The following is a 21,169-nucleotide window of genomic DNA, read 5'->3' on the forward strand; positions in this document are numbered from 1 at the left end:
AGACGCAATGACCGGCAAAGTTCTAGCACATTAGGTATAAGAAAATTGGATGATTATGAAGCAACATTTCAAACTAAATAAGACTAGAAATAAAAATTACTGGATCAAGGGTAGTGTTTGACAAAAGCCATGATTACTATGATACCCAGAGAACTTCTATCCTATTATAACATCAATAACTTGATATGTGTCATAGCACATCAGACGATAGACAATCAGAATGGTTAACATGTTGAGACACCCCTCATAAGGAAGTAAGGTCGGTTAAAGTAATCAAATTATTGAAAGTTAATGAAACAAGTAATAATGACGTGGATGAAAAGTGTATCCTCAATGATGATTTGATAGGAATACATGTAGTATACGATTTCATTGAAGAACACTGATATCACACTAACATAACTTACCTTTATGATTAGCTCTCAAATGTTCATTTAAATGAAATCTAGATGTATATAATCTATCACACTGATTACATGGATATTTTATTCCTAGTGAAAACAAAATTATTAAAATTCGTAAATGTACTTAAACAAATAAAAAAGAATCAGTAAATAAGGTAATCTAATAGGAGGTTTACAGAACACATAAATAAACATAACCATTTCGGGAAAGAATTAGTGATGTTGATAATTAATAATTTTACTATCTTCATTTTCATATTTTTAAGAGGTATTGATATACTAACCGGATACTTAAACACAATCAGGTAGTGTTCATAAGAGATATTTCTCCAAGCCCGCGATCTGACGATCTAATCCACAAAGAAGTGGCAAGATGGGAAATGCATCATTTATCAAAATTCGGAACTGGATTAACAGAAAAACAATCTTAAAACGAATGCTAGTTTGAATTTTCAAAATGTGTGTACCATCAACTCCGGCGGTATATTATTCGAACACTGAATAGTGGATTTTTAAGAGCACCGTAACAATATCTAGGTATTTTTCAGAAAACATCCATCGACTGAGACAGTGAAAAATGCAAACTGACTCTTGTCTTCTCAAAAGATGGTGGTTGAGCCAATGGCTTATTCATTACCGTTCATTATTGGGGATATATGGCTATCACAAGTCATATATAACTGACGTATTTACTAGCTGCCCGTACATCGAACAACCTGAAACCCACTAATTGGAGGTCTAACGACACGCGCATGTACATGAATCGCCATTCTAGTCGAGCGAATCTGCCGCACTTTTATAATAGAATGGTCGGAAATACATCAACGTTGGCAACGCTATCAGACATAAATTTGAAGTCATACCCACGGGAGTAGGGACTTATTCTCTTGTTATGCAACTAATGTTCATTCGTCGCATTTGTACACAGCACTCGTCGTTTTTCACCTTTTCAATCACAAACCAAACCGAACTTCAGCCATTCTTTTGTTGAATCAATAAGCCTTACTATCACGTCGAGCTTACCACTTTTGTAGCACAATATCTGATTTCGGTTCGATCGTACGAAGATGCGCTGAACATAAATCTTCCAGTTAACTCCGTATATTAACTAGGCTATTCCCGTTTGTGCGACTGCAATAATGAGAAGCCAAATACGGGTTGGGTTAATTTATTTATTTATTTGAACACATAAATATTGGTACAAGAGGGCATCAAATATATATGCGCCACACAAAACAATGAGAATGGGAAGAGAAGGGAAAAAAAGGTAAGGAGCGTAAAAAAAGAACAATAACGAACAAATTAGTGTAAGGTAGTTTAATAATAATAATAATAATAATAATAATAATAATAATAATAATAATAATAATAATAATAATAATAATAATAATAATAATAATAATAATAATAATAATAATAATAAAAAAAAAAATAAAAATAAAAATAATAATAATAATAGTAATAATAATAATAATAATAATAATAATGATGATGATGATGATGATGATGATATATAATAATAATAATAATAATAATAATAATAATAATAATAATAATAATAATAATAATAATAATAATAATAATAATAATAATAATAATAATAATAATAATAATAATAATAATAATAATAATAATAATAATAATAATAATAATAATAATAATAATAATAATAATAATAATAATAATAATAATAATAATAATAATAATAATAATAATAATAATAATAATAATAATAATAATAATAATAATAATAATAATAATAATAATAATAATAATAATAATAATAATAATAATAATAATAATAATAATAATAATAATAATAATAATAATAATAATAATAATAATAATAATAATAATAATAATAATAATAATAATAATAATAATAATAATAATAATAATAATAATAATAATAATAATAATAATAATAATAATAATAATAATAATAATAATAATAATAATAATAATAATAATAATAATAATAATAATAATAATAATAATAATAATAATAATAATAATAATAATAATAATAATAATAATAATAATAATAATAATAATAATAATAATAATAATAATAATAATAATAATAATAATAATAATAATAATAATAATAATAATAATAATAATAATAATAATAATAATAATAATAATAATAATAATAATAATAATAATAATAATAATAATAATAATAATAATAATAATAATAATAATAATAATAATAATAATAATAGGGGAAACAGAAACGTACAATCAGAAATCTTTCAGTTAAGGAAGATACAACCACTTTTTATGAAGAAAGTAAAAGGTTACAGCAGGATCGCCACTGACTTCTATTCTGAGCCATATCTGATAACGTCTCTAGCCACTGTGTCGCAACATCTCTCAGACCCCAGCCAGGGAGACGTGAAGGACCAACACAGGCCAGCCCTTTGCAGGTTTTCTTTCATACTCCGATACTATGTCATACACTGACCACCTCTCCGCTTTTTCCAACCAGTCCCAGAGTCGGCAAATATTTTTTTGTCTGGTATGATATTTTATTCTGTATAATATGCGATATTCTTGTATTCCATTGACATGAACTATGCTCAGTCTGTGATTTGTTATAACTCTAAGTATTTTCCATATATGTGATTTCATCGTAATTATCAATCAAAATGGGTGTACAATCAATATATAAATGAGTGTATTTTCTACTAGAGTTGTCGTCGTCATATTGTTTTGGGTTAATAAATCATCACTTATACCAGTCTTTGTGTTCTTACGTTTGTATCGCGGGAATTGCAGAGGTCCCTCATTCCGATTATAAGTGATAAGTGTTTCTGACACAACAATCAGCGACGACCCGATACAAAAAGTAGCATTAAAAGAGCCAAGACAATAAGCATTCAAATGACAAGTTATAACAGTAAATAATAACTGTATGCTTTTCTTAAAGGGTGTGTTATTGTAACTGAACGACCGAATGTACCGCGATTATTATCATGGCGTCCATAATTTGTTAGATGTTGGTGCAGTTTTCGATTCCGTTTAATAATTAGTTGAATGCGAATACTATATGGTTTGAGTTGATAGTAAGAAGATCGCGGCTGCAGCAATCAGTCTAGTTCAAATATCAGTATGTATGCGATTTCCACCAATTTCCCTTTTATAACCACAATTAGGGTTTATTAATGAGGATATAACAGATGTGACATAACTCGGTCTTTTTCTAGTCATCAGTTACTTAAAGCATGACGTAAGATACTGTTTTCTTCAGGAGAAAAAATTGATATGGTATCCAGTTTCAATTCTACAGTCATTTGAGTTGCTGTGCAATAGACCAGACATCATCTTTAAATACTTCAGGAAGCTCTACAATCTTTCAATTTGTTAAGTCTGTCACTGGATTCGTCTGTACTTGAAGATTAGTGTTGTGGTAAAATATTAAAAATAACCTCAAGGAAATAACTAGTTCGAAATTATTAGTGACATATTGTAACAAAAAACAAGAAATAATTGATGTGACTGGCACTAAACAATGGCTCGGGTGCTGTATTCTCGTACATTCTAGCAGGAGGATTATGTGAAGCTATAATCCGTACAGATCTCTCGATCACAAATGCCGAGAACTATGAGTAAGTAAGAAAGAGGGCACTAGCATTGATGTTCACTATCAAAACATTTTATAAGACAACGTATTTCCGACCAAGTTAGAGCTCTGCCTTTAGAAGTACATATCCGAAGTTACCCGCCAATCGTGTTTCGAGCTACACTAATCAAAGATGTATATAACAAGAATGAGACAATATGCGACAAGCAAATGGAAAAATTATTTATTCTATCTAAATTAGATCAGTGGGTAGGATACTTAAGTGAAAGTAGAACCGGTATCTAAACACCTATTATCTCCAAGCAACTTGAATAATAAAGTGACTCAACCTCGACAACTGCAAAAACGATCTTCATACGTTGGTAATACTTTTATTAGAGGAAGACACTGGATGTCCAACGATGAAACCGAGCCGATAGACACAAACAGTTTATCTGAGGCAACAGAGACACTATTATTTCGAACCAGAGGCACAAATCGACACTAGAATCTTAGAACACACTTTGGTCACTGATGGTAAACGAAGTCATAACGTTGGTTTATTGTATTATTGAATATATCCTTGGTTTATACAGCAAAAGTGTCGAAAAAATGTAGTAAAATACAAACAGAATTAACGAACAGGGTAAGATTAGAACATTAAAACCTGAAAAAATCTTACAAATAAAAATGCTTTGTCAAAGAAATCATTACCTTGATGAACGGATTGTAGATGCCTGCAAAGAGCGCCATTCGAAGAGAATATTTTACTACATTCATCGCATGGAAAAGTTATACCTGTAGGAACAAGTACAAATGAAAACAGATCATCTCACATATTCTGAGTACTACATATGCCCAAAGTTGACTGAAAACAAATTTTAAGTCAGATAATGAAACGATCATATGTATTGACTCAGAAACAAAAAAAACAGTTGACATATTCGATGAAAAAAAAGAGCATTGGGACCTCAAAACCATCGGAAATCCTACTTAATATTCAGTGTTTTGCTGTGTATCTGAATCAGTTGAATAATGTAAATCAGATTTGAATTTTTATTTTAAAAAGTCATTATAGGGAAACTACTAAATGATATTTTAATCAATCATACCTTGATGAACAGCAGTAACATGCTTATTTAATGTACATCTTGTCATAAAATGAATTTTAGCCCCTTATTAAGTGCCTATATCTAAGGAGTTACGGAACTTGAATGTGTGAACTAATCAGTGAAATCTGAGTGTTATACCTACATCCACAGCTACTCAAGCAAAACTTTCTGTGCGATAATATCAATCAAAGTTGCTTAATTATTTGTAGTAGAAGAGATATATAAAAAAAAATGATGTAAATAAAAAGTTCACATTCAATAATGATGTTATTAGAAGGTACATAACACAATTTCAAAGTAGACCGTCACTATCATCAATCATCATCATCATCATAACCTAACTTACCTTCGTGAGCAACTTTTATGTGATCATTTAATTTGGATTTAGATCCAAACCTTCTATCACACTGATTACAAGGATGTCTTATTCCTAATGAAAGAAAAACAATTAATCATATCACTAAATGTACCGATACATATTTAACACCAATGTTTAAATATTTGTATTAGTAATTTGCAACACAAATAATATAAACATACAAGAGAAATAATGAGTGAATGAACAACCGTTCGTGTAGTAGACTTAAAGCAACATACGTGCGATCGAGTTTGTTCACATTTAATTTGATTAAGCCCTTTTGTTAACTTATTTATAATGGACAATCATTCGTACAATAACAACTTATCTATATCATTGTACCTTTATTATTGTTGCGCTTGCATGAACATATATGCTTGAGCATTGCCTACCGCTTACGCACATATTCATTCTGCTAGTTTTAATGTTAGCCGCTTAACAGATTCGACAATTCACTCATTTCCCTATGTATATATATGTACATTTTAATCCCATTCATTTTCACTCGCGCACTCGCTTGCTTTTTGGCATTAGCCTTTCATTCTTGTTTCGTGTGCCTGTGATTTTAGTGATCTGCGCGTCGTGCAATAAAAAATGCAATCAACACTTAGTACTCGTCTTCTAGTCTATACACCGTTGGGGACATTATCTAGTAACGGTTACAAAGACGAATTGTTTAAGAAGTTTAGGGATCATATAGAATACCGACAACGACAGATTTCAAAACAATATGAACAAATATGTTTAAAGCCACGAACCTCCGCTTTTAGATCTCTCATTTCAGTATAAATACCCTACCACATGGTTGCAGTGACCAGTCTATGCCTGAGAGAAAATACAAACAGATGGTTGTATGAAAACGTTTCTTTGCATTATCTGCCTATAAAGACTCAGTAGCTGAATGGATAACGCGATGGCGTTTGAAGCGAACTGTACTGGGTTTGAGTCCCGGAGTGAACACTAACTCTGGGATGCATGTACATCCAGCTGACGAGTCCAAAATAGGACAAGACTTGCGTCCTGAATTCCACTGCTAGCCATTATTATTTGCCCCCAAATGCCGTGGTATGGCCGACAGCGAGGAGAGTTCGCTCTCCCTCTCGAAATTCTCATATGGCCACGTGTATACAGCCACTACCACGGAAGTCCTACTCACTGTCTTCTCGCGCGAAGGGGTGTTGTTTACGAAATTGAAAGGACGAAAAGTGAGACTACGGCGCTTTATCTGGGTTGGTGGACATTGAGGATGTACCTAGGGGAGTTGGGACGCCCTGATTCCAAACGAATGGTACACATGGGCTCCAGTATCCTGAAGGAACAAATGGCGTATGAACCAATCGTTGGTCACCGGCTACCATCGGACTGCATCTCCTTACGATGCTCTAATGCCTTGTGGATCAGACCTTCATGTTAAAGGCTCGGGGTGTGGCCCCCTAAGAAAAGCACCTGCGTTGCTCAGGGCACCCGGCAGTTTCACAGCCCACACACAAATAAAATGAAGATGACGATATTTACTGAAAATTCTATTCTCGCTTCGATTTACAATCAAACGATTCACATTATTATTATTATTTATTACGTCATTTACTCACTCTGTTTTATTCCCACTTTATGTATCCTTATATTTCGACTTATACAGCAGCTCGTCTTTGGTGGAAATTCGACTCTATCTAAACGTTCTCGAGTCACTGTCCGGTTGAAAATTGTATGCTACCACCAAATTCGAATACTGAAGCAGTTTTTCTGAAACCGCGTGCACTATTCAAACTGGCTGCCTTCAACGTTCGCACACTTATGCAGGTTGAACAACAGATAGGGCTGGTTATGTCTTTGGAAAGTTTTAATATTGATGTTTGCTGTCTATCCGAGACCCGTATTCAAGACTCTGGTGAAGTACTACAAATTCGCTCTCCATCTGTCGCTTCAAAAAGCTTCTTTTGCGTGTGTTTATCCGGGGATCCTGTGGCATCTTCGTCTGGTCTTGCTGGCGTTGGTGTCGCACTAAGCGCTAGAGCTGAGGCAGCACTAACCGATCGGATCCCCATTAACAGTCGGTTATGTACTGTTAGATTAGAAAGTTCCATCAAAGTGAGAAGAAATCGGCGTGAGAAACGATGTCGTTTCGTCATCTCCACCTATGCCCCGACAGATTGCAGCCCGGATGCAATCAAGGATGAATTCTACCACCAGTTATCTGTTCTTCTTCAGAAAATGCATTCGACAGATATTGTAGTACTAGCCAGCGACTTGAATGCTCAGGTCGGGCGTCTAGGCACAGAAGAGAATCGTTTAGGTGGCCGATGGGGACTTGTTGGTCGCAGGACAGATAACGTGAACCGTCTATCAATATTTTGTGCAAACCACAACCTGTTTCTGGTTAGCACTAACTTTCGGCACAGTCATCGCCGATGTGCCACCTGGCGTCCTCCCTCTGCATCTCAAGCCTGGACTCAGATTGATCACATCGCGATCAGCTACCGCTGGCGTGGTTGTGTACAAGACTGCCACTCCTTTTGGAGTACCTATCTGGACTCTGATCATGCCTTGGTCTGCACCAATCTTACCTTAATTTTCAGTGGCCAACGAAGTGACCGCCACAAAAGGATTGATGTCAGCAAGCTGGTTGCAACTTCTGTTGCTGGTAAGTACCGAACCGAGCTAGTTTCTAGGCTAACTACCATTCCACCGTAAAGTATAGATGAGCATTGGTTGTGATTGCGTGACGCCATCGAAATGGCGAGTAAGCCGCTTGCGGCTTCGCGAAACGTCCCGCTTATAAGCACTGGGTTTCTTCAGGCTCCTTACAACTCATTGAAGCCCGTCGGTCTACTCCGGGTGACAGTGAGTTTGACCACAAACAACAACTGTTACGTAATGAAATCGGGCAAAGCTTGTGTAAGGACCGAGAAGCCTGGTGGTCGGAGCGTGCTAATGAGCTGGAAGCAGCACCTGCATCTGGTAACTACCGGAAGCTCTTCCAACTCATCCGAGCCACTGGCAGCAAGAAGCCTGGTGTGAGCGAAACAATCTGCGAGGATGACGGAACGCCAATCACTAACATCCATAGACGTCTTGGACGATGGGCAGTTCACCTGGCCTGATGCTCCGACAACATCGGTCAGACTGTCCTGTCCTCCATGGCCGGTGACGACTGATCAACCAAATGAAGCGGAAGTCCCCAAGGAACTCTAACTCTTGAAGCGCTACAAATCACCTGGCCCAGACGAGTTACCTCCGGCTCTTTTTAAAGATGGTGGTGACTTTCTGACTAAGGAACTGACGGCGTTGTTTACAAAGGTCTGGGAGCTAGAGAGTGCACCAACGTCATGGAATGATTCGATAGTTGTCCCTATCTTTGAGAAAAGTTCACATTGTTCCTTGTAACAACTATCGTGGGATAAGTCTACTTCCGGTTGCGTCCAAGCTATTGGCTTCCGTCATACTTCGTAGGTTGTTCAAAACCTGAGAAAGATTGACTCGCGAGGAGCAGGCTAGTTTCCGTCCTGGTCGAGGATGTGTTGATCATATCTTCACCCTCCGCCAAATTTTAGAACACTGCCATACTTATCAAAGGCCAACAATCTTAGTGTCTCTTGACATCAGGGCTGCCTTCGATTCGTTGGACAGGACTGTTCTCTGGGATTCTCTACTGAAGAAGGGTGTGCCTGAGAAGTTTATTAACATCCTAAAAGCCCTATATACAAACACCTCAGGCAGAGTGAGGGCATACAACCAACCCTCTCCATTGTTCCATTCGAGCAGTGGGGTTACACAGGGTTGCCCAATCTCACCATGCCTCTTCAACTTTGCCATCGATGACATTCTGGAAACAGCTCTGATGGATGTAAGTAATGGCGGCGTGGACCTGTTGCCTAGAGAAAGACTTCTCGACCTTGAGTATGTGGATGATATTGTCTTACTGTGCGATAATGCCCAAGCCATGCAATCCGCACTTAATCAGTTGGCAATCAGTGTCCGTAAGTATGGTATGTGCTTTGCACCTTCGAAATGCAAATTACTTCTACAAGACTGGCAGGATTCTAATCCTGTACTCACCCTGGATGGTGAGCAGATAGAAGTAGTCGAGAAGTTCCTGTACCTAGGTAGCTGCATAAGTGCTGGTGGGGGCGTGAGTGATGAAATCAATGCACGTTTAGTGAAAGCCAGAGCGGCTTATGCCAATGTGGGCCATCTTTGGCGCCTTCGTGATGTTAGTCTGGCTGTAGAAGGTCGGATCTACAACGCGTCAGTGAGAGCACTTCTGCTCTATCAATCCAATTTACCAACCAATCAAGAGTCATGCACAACGGGAGACACAACCAAAACAAAGAAGTAAACAATGACAAATTTAAGGTCAATAAGAACCAATCAACATCGAGGTGCACAGAACAAGCTGTGAAACACATATGGAGAAATTCGAACACTTCACTTCTATCTGAAGTTTATGCTGATGATGTCGTTCAGAAGAACGATGAAAGCTCCACGACCAAACCATCCAGCTCAGAGAACAAAACTCCACCAAAAAGTTCTGCTCTATGCTTGTGAAACTTGGCCTCTCCGAGTCGAGGATGTTAGACGACACTGTGTTCGATCATCGTTGTCTTCGAAGGATTGCTGACATCCAGTGGCAACACCATGTCAGTAATGCAGAGGTTCTGCATCGTGTTCGGGCACAGAGACGACAATCCAATTGGTTTCACCATCTTGAAGCACCGACTTCGGTGGCTTGGACATGTTCTACGAATGTCGTCCCAGAGAATTCCACGTCGTGCATCATTCGCCGACTCTGGGACTGGTTGGAAAAAGTGGAGAGGTGGTCAGTGTATGACATGGTATTGGAGTATGAAAAAAAACCTGCAAGGGGCTGGTCTGTGTTGGTCCTTCACGTCTCCCTGGCTGGGGTCCGAGAGATGGTGCTACACAGTGGCTAGAGACGTTATCAGATATGGCTCAGAATAGAAGTCAGTGGCGATCCTGCTGTAACCTTTTACTTTCTTCATAAAAAGTGGTTGTATCTTCCTTAACTGAAAGATTTCTGATTGTACCTTTCCGTTTCCCCAATTATTATTATTATTATTATTATTATTATTATTATTATTATTATTATTATTATTATTATAACACTACCTTACACTAATCTGGTCACTATTGTTCGTTTTTTCTTTCACGCTTCTTACCTTTTTTCTCTTCCCATTCTCATTGTTTTGTGTGGCGCATATATATTGACGCTTTCTTGTACCAATATTTATGTGTTCAAATAAATAAATATGAAAACATTTTTATGGGATCGGGTGACTATTGCCACCCTCACCCACCCACAAAACCACGAATTTAAAGTGAACGCACCATGTGTAGAACCATTGGAATTTCGATCCGTCCCTATAATTAGTTAAAATATTACACCTAAGTAACAATTACTTACACTGATTAATTAGTGGTTTCTTGATATCGTCCTCTTATCTTAGTACTCATTTTCAATCGCATCATTTTACTTCAATTTTATTCATCTAATCAGGCACACAAATCTGGTACAATTGAGTACAAAAAGTAGAATGTGCCCTACGAATACAGAGGTGGAGCTGTTAAGAAAAAAGAGTGAAAGTGAGTACTACTAAAGAGATTAGCCTCAACTATGACGCAATTACTAGCAGTCACATATCTACACAAGCTTCTTAATTACTTCTAATGGGTTACTGGAAATAGTGAGTGCAACCATAGGTGTCTATGTCAGTCTTGTAGAAGCAATTTAGATTTGTAGGGTCCAAGATACATGCCGTACTAGTAGACATTAACTGTTAACTGATTGGGTGAGGTCTGCATAGTTTGTGTATTATCGCATCTCAAAACGATGTCATCCTTATACCCAAAGTCTAAGTAACAGATCTACACCACCACCACCTAATTCTATTAGAGCTGTTTCTAGAACATCATCAGTAGGAAAGTTAACAAGGAATGGTGAGATTGATCAGTCTTGTCTAACTCTACCATTGGAATAGGACGAAGAGTTACAGCGAATTTGTTTAAATTAATCCATTTAGAATGATATACAATAAAACTTTATAGTAAAACAATATTATCACGAACGTTACTCACCTTCATGAATAACTTTTTTGTGTACATATAAATCATATTTCGTAGAAAGCTTTTTGTTACATTGACTACATGGATATTTTATTCCTAAAGAAGAGCAAGATATATTTCTGTATAGTAACGGTTTACAACACATATACTTTAAATAAACATAACCATTTTGCAAGAAAAAAGGTTTGAGCGAGTAAATATTGATCATTGATGTATATGAGAAATTAGGTTCCCCATTGGCCGAGAGATAAACACAAACACACGACTGAGTAATAGACTGGGAAAACTGGATAAAGATAGATACACAGATACCTTACGCACCTTCAATCACATTCTATACCAGAAACCAACATCACATTATCAAGTTACGCAAGTACATAGACACACATGAATTCGAGAAAACCAACCAGCTTGCGAGACGTGTTTTCAGTGAAATATTCCAACGAAACAGGTTACTACACCATAATGTTACATGACATGAAAAATTCAACCTTAAGTCCTATCGTTTTGCACACTCAAACCGGACTTGACTGTAATAAACCACAATGTACCCTGGTAAGTGCAACAAAGGAGAGCTTACTACTGCCTTCTCAGTCAATACCTGTAACCCCAAACTACAATACATCAACTGGAACTACAAAGAACGGGTGCGAAATGTAACATTTTGATTTCAAGGTTGGAATATGTACAGAAAATTGAGGACACTTAGAGTTATGTGTGACCTTTGATCTTTAGAAATTTCCAAAACACTCCCACAGTAACGTCCTACGTAAATATCCAGTTAAAAACAAGACAAACGATTTTTCATTTCTTAGATGTTTCTAAGCTTCTGTTTTACACTACTTGGAAATAACATTTCCCGGTTTTGTGACTGGAGACCTTGGCAAGAAATCTTTTGAGACTCTCAAATAAAACTATAATATAAACCTTCAAACACAGACAATGATAATGATGGATAAACAAACTGAATCACTTTAGAGCTTCCTGAAGCATTTAAAGATGGCCTAGTCTATTACACAACAACTCAAGCTATTTCAAAACAGGGTGTATAGGCATATTAAAATCCACAAAATACACGTAAATGTAATTGTGTGATTATAAAAAAAGACTATACCGTGATGAATTGATTTTATGTGTCTAGTTAGTTGGGATTTCGTAGTGAAGTTCCTGTCACATTCATCACATGAAAGATTAATACCTATGAGAATAACAACACAAAGATTTCTCAAAATATAATTAATCATTTAAGACAAATAATACCAGTAAAAAATAAAAGGTTTTCGGGACCTCATATTATGTGAACAAATCAAAAGATGTTAAGAGGTATTCGTCAGCGACTAAATAGTCGAAAAGAAATTTTGTAGAGACTTATTGAGAAGGTATGTTGCACACAACATCATATTTACCACAATGCCCCCAAATGCCGTGGTATGGCCGACAGCGAGGAGAGTTCGCTCTCCCTCTCGAAATTCTCATATGGCCACGTGTATACAGCCACTACCACGGAAGTCCTACTCACTGTCTTCTCGCGCGAAGGGGTGTTGTTTACGAAATTGAAAGGACGAAAAGTGAGACTACGGCGCTTTATCTGGGTTGGTGGACATTGAGGATGTACCTAGGGGAGTTGGGACGCCCTGATTCCAAACGAATGGTACACATGGGCTCCAGTATCCTGAAGGAACAAATGGCGTATGAACCAATCGTTGGTCACCGGCTACCATCGGACTGCATCTCCTTACGATGCTCTAATGCCTTGTGGATCAGACCTTCATGTTAAAGGCTCGGGGTGTGGCCCCTAAGAAAAGCACCTGCGTTGCTCAGGGCACCCGGGCAGCATCACAGCCCTCATACAAATCTTATTTGATTTGTGTGGCGCATATGTACCTGGAGCCTCCTTGTACCGATATTTATGTGTTCAAATAAAATAAAACAAAAGATAATTACCACAATAACTCACCTTCATGAATAACTTTCTTGTGTTCAATCAAATGGAATTTACTTGAAAACTTTCTGTCACATTTAATACATGAATATTTTATTCCTAATGAGAAAAGAAACAATAATTAAGACTATGAAATTTTGCAAGCCAATCATGACTGAGTTAACATTAGAGATCTGTTATCACTTGTGTGAACTGGGATACTATCTGGACGCCAAAACTAAAATAAGTGATTTTGTTAGGTCGATTACTATCGGGACATATGACCTAAAGATCTAATTCACATTAAGACATACAGTTCCCAGGGTAGCCAGTGATCAGAATCGATTTGTACACCATACATTTATTAAGGAAACCAGAGTTCATAGTACAGCATTCCTTTCAAATCAATTTTTCAACTGCTCCACGTCGACCCTCAGTATCCACAGACCCGGTTAGAACATTGGACGTTCGCTTTCCGTTTTCTCATAAAAGCATCCAAACCATATGCTTTTAGTCTGAAGAAAAAGTTTAGGTGGTTAAATTACAATCACAGAGGAATCGAACTGCATAATAAACTGATTTTCTGATACGAGGTCCCTATTTGTTAACTGATTTCTAAACCGGACTGTTTTATTGTAATCTATGTGTATCTATAAGTTGTGCAACATCAAAAAAAGGTCGGTTGTTTATCTATTACATCGAAATTTACTGATATTAGTACTTGATAAAATGAGTGCGTGTTTTTCATTCAGTCGCTAAATGACGTTTCCCAGCCATTGGATCAGATAAACAGAATCAATCAATATCAAATCACTGAGACTTCTAATTATTCGACTTTTTATGTAGAAAGTACCCCAAGTCGCGATATGCCAAAAACAAAATAGCAACTGTAGTATGTAGAGTGAACTAATGACCATTTATTTCATTGAGATCGTGATAGCTTGGTTTTTATTATTTTCCGTGTCCATGACCATGAACCCCGACCACCCACCCCTCCGAAAAAGAAGGAAATCAAGATACAACACCCACTACCGCCAACTCATTTAAAAAAATTTTAATGCCCTTTTGAGACACATATTGTATCTTACTGTTTACTATAGAGAAAATAGCATTTGGTTTAAATCTTCAAAAGAATGTGAGGTATAATGATGTAGATGCACTGTTTTTTTATAAGGAAAATTTGTTTATTTATTGAAAATAATACAAAATGAACACTGTGGAAAAATGGGTATTAAAATGAAAACAGACAGGTGGAAACAAATGCAATTTATTCTAAGCATACAATCTAGTGTGATACCATCTATCATTGCAAGGTTCGGTTAAAAAAACCCAAAACCTGACTTTTAAAGAAAGAAGTATGAATCAACAACATTTAGTCTGTGGCAACATTGAAGCAACAAATGATCACAACCTATTAAGTGTAAAAAGCAAACAAATAACAAGAAATGTGTTATCTACTTTTGTGAATGCTTTTAATGTGACGGTCCCGTCCAGTAATTGTTGAAGACGTCTTGTTGCAAAAACCACACGACAGTTTCACTCCTATAAATATTAAGAATTAATTTAGGAAATCCACTGTAAGAACAATGGGTGATTTGAAAGAACGGTAAAAAGAGAATCTCCTACAATAAAGATTACTATCAAGGTGAATTACCAAACTATTTTTTGACGTGTATTAGAGATTAATAAAATACACATAAAAATAAATACGTATCTTAATGAGCATATCAGTTGTCATAGTTTACAACTAGAATGAACTCTGTAAACTTTCTACATTACATCAGATTCAGTAATCAACAATTCACACATTAACAGTTCTATTTAGTAATGAACACTGTAAATTCAATGTGAAGAATATTTTCAAAGGATGAACAAACTACAATTTAGTTAGTGTGTTTCTTTCAAGATTATACCTACCCTTTTCAGAATCTTGTACTGATGAAATTTGATGTCGCTTAACAGTTGTACCACCATTAATACGGTTATGAGCATTAACAATGTGACCATCATTAGAGTTATATTTATCTATAAAAGTGGATCATACAATATTATATTCATGTTACTAAAGAATTTAATAACGTAATAATCAGATTTGCAAAATTCATTTGAGGAAAAAAGGTAAACAAAAATAAATCTATCCATGATGTGAATCATTAAAACCATAGATGATGAAACTAATATACATATACCAACAGAAAGGATGCAGAAAGCTTCTAAATACAGTTCAGTCAATATATTTATCCAACATACGGATCATTAAGACTGTTGTAAAAATTAAAGTCAAGATAAATCTACTGATAGATTCATTTTTCATTGGATATAACTTAACAAAGATTTTGAATGACCAACATTGAATACATTTAGAATAATACTTTAATGATACAGGTAAACAGTTAAAATACCTTAGTAAAATAGTTTTAAGATCAAATCTTTTCAGAGGATTATTAGAAAAATTAGTAAAGTATTATATTTATATTTGATTGATCGGAGCAGCTTTACACCATATTCCCAAAGTGAACAGAATGGAAGAAATGAGCGAAATTGTTTCAGTCGTCCAAAAGTTATGGTCAAAGCTGTCTTCACGAAATTCATGGTCTCGGGTATTTCCGTAGGATTTTGACACAGTTAATTTCTGTAAGAATTTTTAGATCATATTTCTTAATTAACCTTTGAATCGCTGGATAGATTTCGCTTATTCTTGAATTGCTGAATTGCAAATATTGTTGTTTCTAAACCAATTTTTCATCTATTCAGAACTCATAATCAATCGAGCAGCAGTGTACAATCTTAAATTATTCAAACCCCTAAAACATGTATAAGTATCTTGATAATAATTATATATAATTCAACAAATTATTGAAAGTAATAAACTGTAGTAAAACTTACGTTTAAAACTATCCTCCAAATACAACGATTGATTATCTCGTAAAATTCCCAACTTATTATCTATTAGGCTGTCATCCATAATGTTATCATAATTACATTCTTCAGCTAAAAACAAATATATCTATAAGAATGCAGAATATATAGTCAAACGATAGATAATATAGTCAATAACGTAACTGTTATCTATAATTGAAGATGGATTTATTACTAATAATGAGCGGTCACTGAACGGTGCGTAGCTAATAACATGTTTTTCTCGTCTGTTAAGAATGATCATCTTTACAATGTATCTACTAGCTTTAATCCCGACTTGCAAGTTCACTATGTTCTGATGTTAGTTGATTGCACGAAATCGTTAAGAAACCATGAATCAGACTTTTGTGTGAATTGCCACTCGACATCCGTAAGATTTACCTGCACATTCTTGGTGGGACTGATGTTTCCTGTTGGACTCCAGTCCAGGTCAATCAGTGTCACAGTGACAGATACCATTACTACTGAGCCATTCTAGTCGCAACTAAGGAGCATCATATAGCACGAGACTCAAGCCTAGGGTTCCTTGGCGATTCGCTTTAATCACTTAATATTAGGATTTACAATGCATTCACACTTACGCCATATACAATGTGTTATTCCCTACCTCACTTATTTCAACCCACTCCTTTTTTAGTATTTTACTAATATTCATGCAACTATTCCTACCCTTTTATCTCCGAATTGAGGTTCACATTAAAAGTGTCAGACATAATAGAATATTTTGTCGACCTAGCACAAACATGTATTAGGTCACTTCACAGCATTACACTAGCTTACTGTGATAAAGTTAATGAGATAAACGGTAAATGAGATGGCTGTATTGTTGATCACAATATAACAAGTAAAAATGTGTGGGTGACGTTCAAATACCCACAAAACAATAAGATAACAATAATAATTCTGATATGTGGTATTGAAAGTAAAATATGACTGGACAAACAGGCACTTAGCCTACTGACTATTCAATATGATTTTCTTTCCTCTAACTGAATTATACTCCAGACTCACTGAGAGTGACTCCTTGGATGAAGTATTATCTAGTGTTAATCTGACACTATTCTAGGTCGCGAATACTGGATCTAATATAACGTGACTAGTTTTATTGTCGTATTAAGGTATTATCGTAGCATACTTGACAAAAATATTCCAAACCAACTGTGATATTGAATTCATATGAAGGTATCTGAAAGATATTTGCTGTTCGATGTCACCAATTGTTCACATGACTAATGGAAAAACTTAAGATACCTTAAGAAACAAACTTAACAAAAAACGTAAAATTAAGAGAGAGAGAAGGTAGAAATAGATTAATGGACCGAATACATAGCATTTAAAATTACTTTTCAAATCAATGACTGGGCCTAGTTCAAGTTAGTTTTAAATAGGACGACCTATTTTATTTATTTATTTATTTTAACACAAAAATTGGTACAAGGAGGCACCGGATACATATGCACTATACAAGTCACTTGATTTGTGTGTGGGCTATTATACAGCCCGGGTTCCCAAACCGAAGCAAGTGGTTTTCTTAGGGGACCACACCCGGAGCCTTCGATCTGAAGGTCTGATCCACAAGGCATTAGAGCATCGTAAGGAGATGCAGTCCGATGGTAGCCGGTGACCAACGATTGGTTCATACGCCATTTGTTCCTTCAGGATACTGGAGCCCATGTGTACCATTCGTTTGGAATCATGGTTTTTCAACTCCCCTAGATGAACTCTCCATGTCCACCAACCCGGTTAAGGTGCCGGACATTCGCTTTTCGTCCTTTCAATTTCGTAAACAACAGTAATGCCACGAGAAGGCAGTGATTAGGACTTCCGTGGTAGTGGCTGTATACACGTGGCCATATGAGAATTTCGAGAGGGAGAGCGGACTCTCCCCACTATCGGTCGTACCAGGGCATTTGGGGGCAGAACGAGCTGTGTATGGATTATAAGGCCTTCTTTAAATTTACTGACGTAAGTACTTATCAACGAGTCGCTAAATACTTTGATAGTTTTTTTCTAATTCAACAAACTTGTATAAAGCTGTTGACGTTAAAAGTAAGTTATTGTTACTGACGTTGACTCATGCATTTGGCACAATGAGGTTGAACAGTGACCGGTGATGTTAGTAGTCATAAGTTAATGGACTTTCGGATATGAACAGACTGACATAAAAGTGAATCATGACTTTTGAGAAAGCCTACGGATGACGGATCATGTAACACAAATTACGTCTGATTACATAACAAGCATCAGTATATTTCTCTCAAACATTTTCTATGTATACGTATGTTTCTTATAACGTGTTGATGGGTAAATCCGTTGCACTAGTATAAACGTAACCACCCACCTTTTATGTAGTTTCCAAGTCCAATGTTTAAATCATTTGATATGAATTCATTTGATGATTTGCAGATCACACCATCCAACCCCATTGGTTGTTCAACCTTACAAGTAATTCCAAAACAGAAGTCAGATACAGGTATTTCCATTTTACTTCAATGCTCAGACATTGGAAAGTTTATAGCAACTGAAACAAGTGACAAGAAATCTTTCTAAAAGATCCAAGTACCAGAAAGTAAATCAAATTCCTAATAAAACACCTATATTTTAGAATACATCAATACAAATAAGAACCAAAATAAATATACACCGCACAAGTAATACAATGAAATTGTGAACAGATGGTATTAGCATGACTGAGAATTCACCAAATTATGTTTCAAATAGGATCACATTTCAGTGCATCAGTTGATCCATTTTCAGTCACTACTAGCGGACAAGCTGCAAAAAACCACAGAACTTTTCAATATAAAACTTAGATATATAATTTAGTCAGCCACAAAGTCGAACCTGGTACGTATGTACACAGGTTTAAGTTGCTATACCCATATATATGAATATATTTTCTAATTATATTGACCACTTACTGTTTACTGTGGAATGTATTTACGTTTCTTTTCATTTTTGATCTGGGAACTAGTCGAGTGTAGTGAAGCGTTCAAAAAAATTAGTCACTAGGACGGATGAGACAACGGACGGATAAACAAATGATCAGAAAAGTAAACGAGAATGGATTATAATAGAAGATAGTTATGACAAAAATACAACTAAGTAGAATTCTTTCAGTTAAAGGAAATCTTTTCATTTTCACGAAAGATGTGGGAAAAACTACAGCAGGACCACCACTGACTTCAACTCTGAGCCACACTTGATAACGTCTCAAGCCAGAGCTACGCCACTTTGAAGACCCCAACCAAAAAGTGATGAAACGACAAAGCCACCCCTACACAGCCCTTTAATACCACGGTAAAATTTTATAAAACTGGGTTCGTTGTAGTTACATATTCCATGATGACTACAATTAATTGTTCGCATACCGTTGGCAACAATAAGGGAAAACTACCCAGAACAAATTTCACGATAGTACTAGCAGGATGACTAACATACTGGACTCACTTTTATCCCCATAAGCACTGGTAAGTTCATTAATCCTGACAAATTCAAGCTTCACAGAACCAACTCAAAGAAGACGATAACTTAACAGTTGACACATATTTTCAGCAACCGTTACACTAACAATGATTTTGAATGAGGATAATTTTACTTTACAGGCCGAGTCGATAGGTTGGTTTCATTTTGTCCCATAGACTCATGTGGTTATTATATGGGTCCGGTGGTGTGATATCATATAAAGAGGTGAGACTATAGTTTATGGACAAACCAACCAAATTTAATATTATTTATTATTTATTTACAACCAAATTTAAAATAGGTCTGGCGTCTCGAATGAAATTCATCCATATAGCTAAATAGCATCTTGGAATTATATTTGATATCAGCTTGTGGTAAAAACCTCAACTCAAATTCCTAACCCTAATGTTCAACTCCAAGTCGTAATTTTAATTCTTCAGACTAATTTATAACCCTCATTTAATTTTGGAAGTAAGCATTATTAAGGCTACACAAAATTCGCTCAAAGGTTGTTCATAAATCATAGTCTCAGCCTCTTTTTAAGGTAGTGCGAACGTTATCCACATTCTCCAGGAATGTTACATAGAATAGTGCTTTGAATAGTACATGCTGTCCTTTTTATACAATATGACTACGTAATTGGTACATACTGAACTCAAATCCGGTTTCTGATAAATTCTTAATAGCTACCAATGCGATTGTTAATGTATTGCCGACAAGTTATGGTAGAAAGTCGTTATATATATATATATATATATATATATATATATATATATATATATATATATATATATATACTGAGGCCGTGCAAGACAAACATTGCCAACCCCCATAAAATATAAGTCGTATCATGAAGATAAAGACAATAAGGCGACAGTATCAATCGGCAAGATCACAATTTAGATACGAATAAGTCACTACTGTGATAGCAAGTCTTGGATTTTAGCAAATAATCCGAATTCCTTGGTTGAATGATCATTTAACCGTATAGCTACAGAATGTCCGTTTTGGCACTATATCTAATGTAGGTACACAATGTAAACCTCAACTCCGGTTCGTAACCCTGAGTTTTAACTATAACTACTAATTGCTCACATCAATTTGCATCCCTATTACGACCTTATAGAGACACTTAAGTGATAGCAACTACTACATTTAGTGGCTGAGGTTTTTCAAGGCCACCTCGAAATATGTTAAAAATAATCTATGAAACTCACCACGGTACTAAAACGACTTGACAGGCACTGTTAGAAGTGCCAGCGAGGCAATTCAAATTGGTTAGACGCACTGACTAACGACCTCCAATGATAAAGTTAAGCATACCGCTGACAAGCCAGTATA

At 35.7% G+C, this 21,169-nt stretch overlaps 1 protein-coding gene across 1 annotated transcript in view; it reads right to left on the bottom strand.

Moving 5' to 3' along the window:
* MS3_00008582 (uncharacterized protein) overlaps nucleotides 1–21,169 on the bottom strand; it is a 32,675-nt gene extending 11,506 nt beyond the window's left edge. Inside the window, exons 1-11 of the mRNA XM_051216917.1 lie at nucleotides 21,046–21,169; nucleotides 18,705–18,884; nucleotides 16,331–16,435; nucleotides 15,362–15,469; nucleotides 14,903–14,986; nucleotides 13,481–13,564; nucleotides 12,638–12,721; nucleotides 11,536–11,619; nucleotides 5,431–5,514; nucleotides 4,687–4,770; nucleotides 408–491 (exon numbers count right to left, since the gene is read on the bottom strand). Coding sequence (XP_051065549.1) covers nucleotides 408–491; nucleotides 4,687–4,770; nucleotides 5,431–5,514; nucleotides 11,536–11,619; nucleotides 12,638–12,721; nucleotides 13,481–13,564; nucleotides 14,903–14,986; nucleotides 15,362–15,469; nucleotides 16,331–16,435; nucleotides 18,705–18,846 — 943 coding nt within the window. The 5' untranslated portion in view covers nucleotides 18,847–18,884; nucleotides 21,046–21,169. The remainder of the gene's footprint in view (nucleotides 1–407; nucleotides 492–4,686; nucleotides 4,771–5,430; nucleotides 5,515–11,535; nucleotides 11,620–12,637; nucleotides 12,722–13,480; nucleotides 13,565–14,902; nucleotides 14,987–15,361; nucleotides 15,470–16,330; nucleotides 16,436–18,704; nucleotides 18,885–21,045) is intronic.

Source organism: Schistosoma haematobium, chromosome 6 (genome assembly GCF_000699445.3).
Source record: "Schistosoma haematobium chromosome 6, whole genome shotgun sequence".
Classification (NCBI taxonomy): domain Eukaryota; kingdom Metazoa; phylum Platyhelminthes; class Trematoda; order Strigeidida; family Schistosomatidae; genus Schistosoma; species Schistosoma haematobium.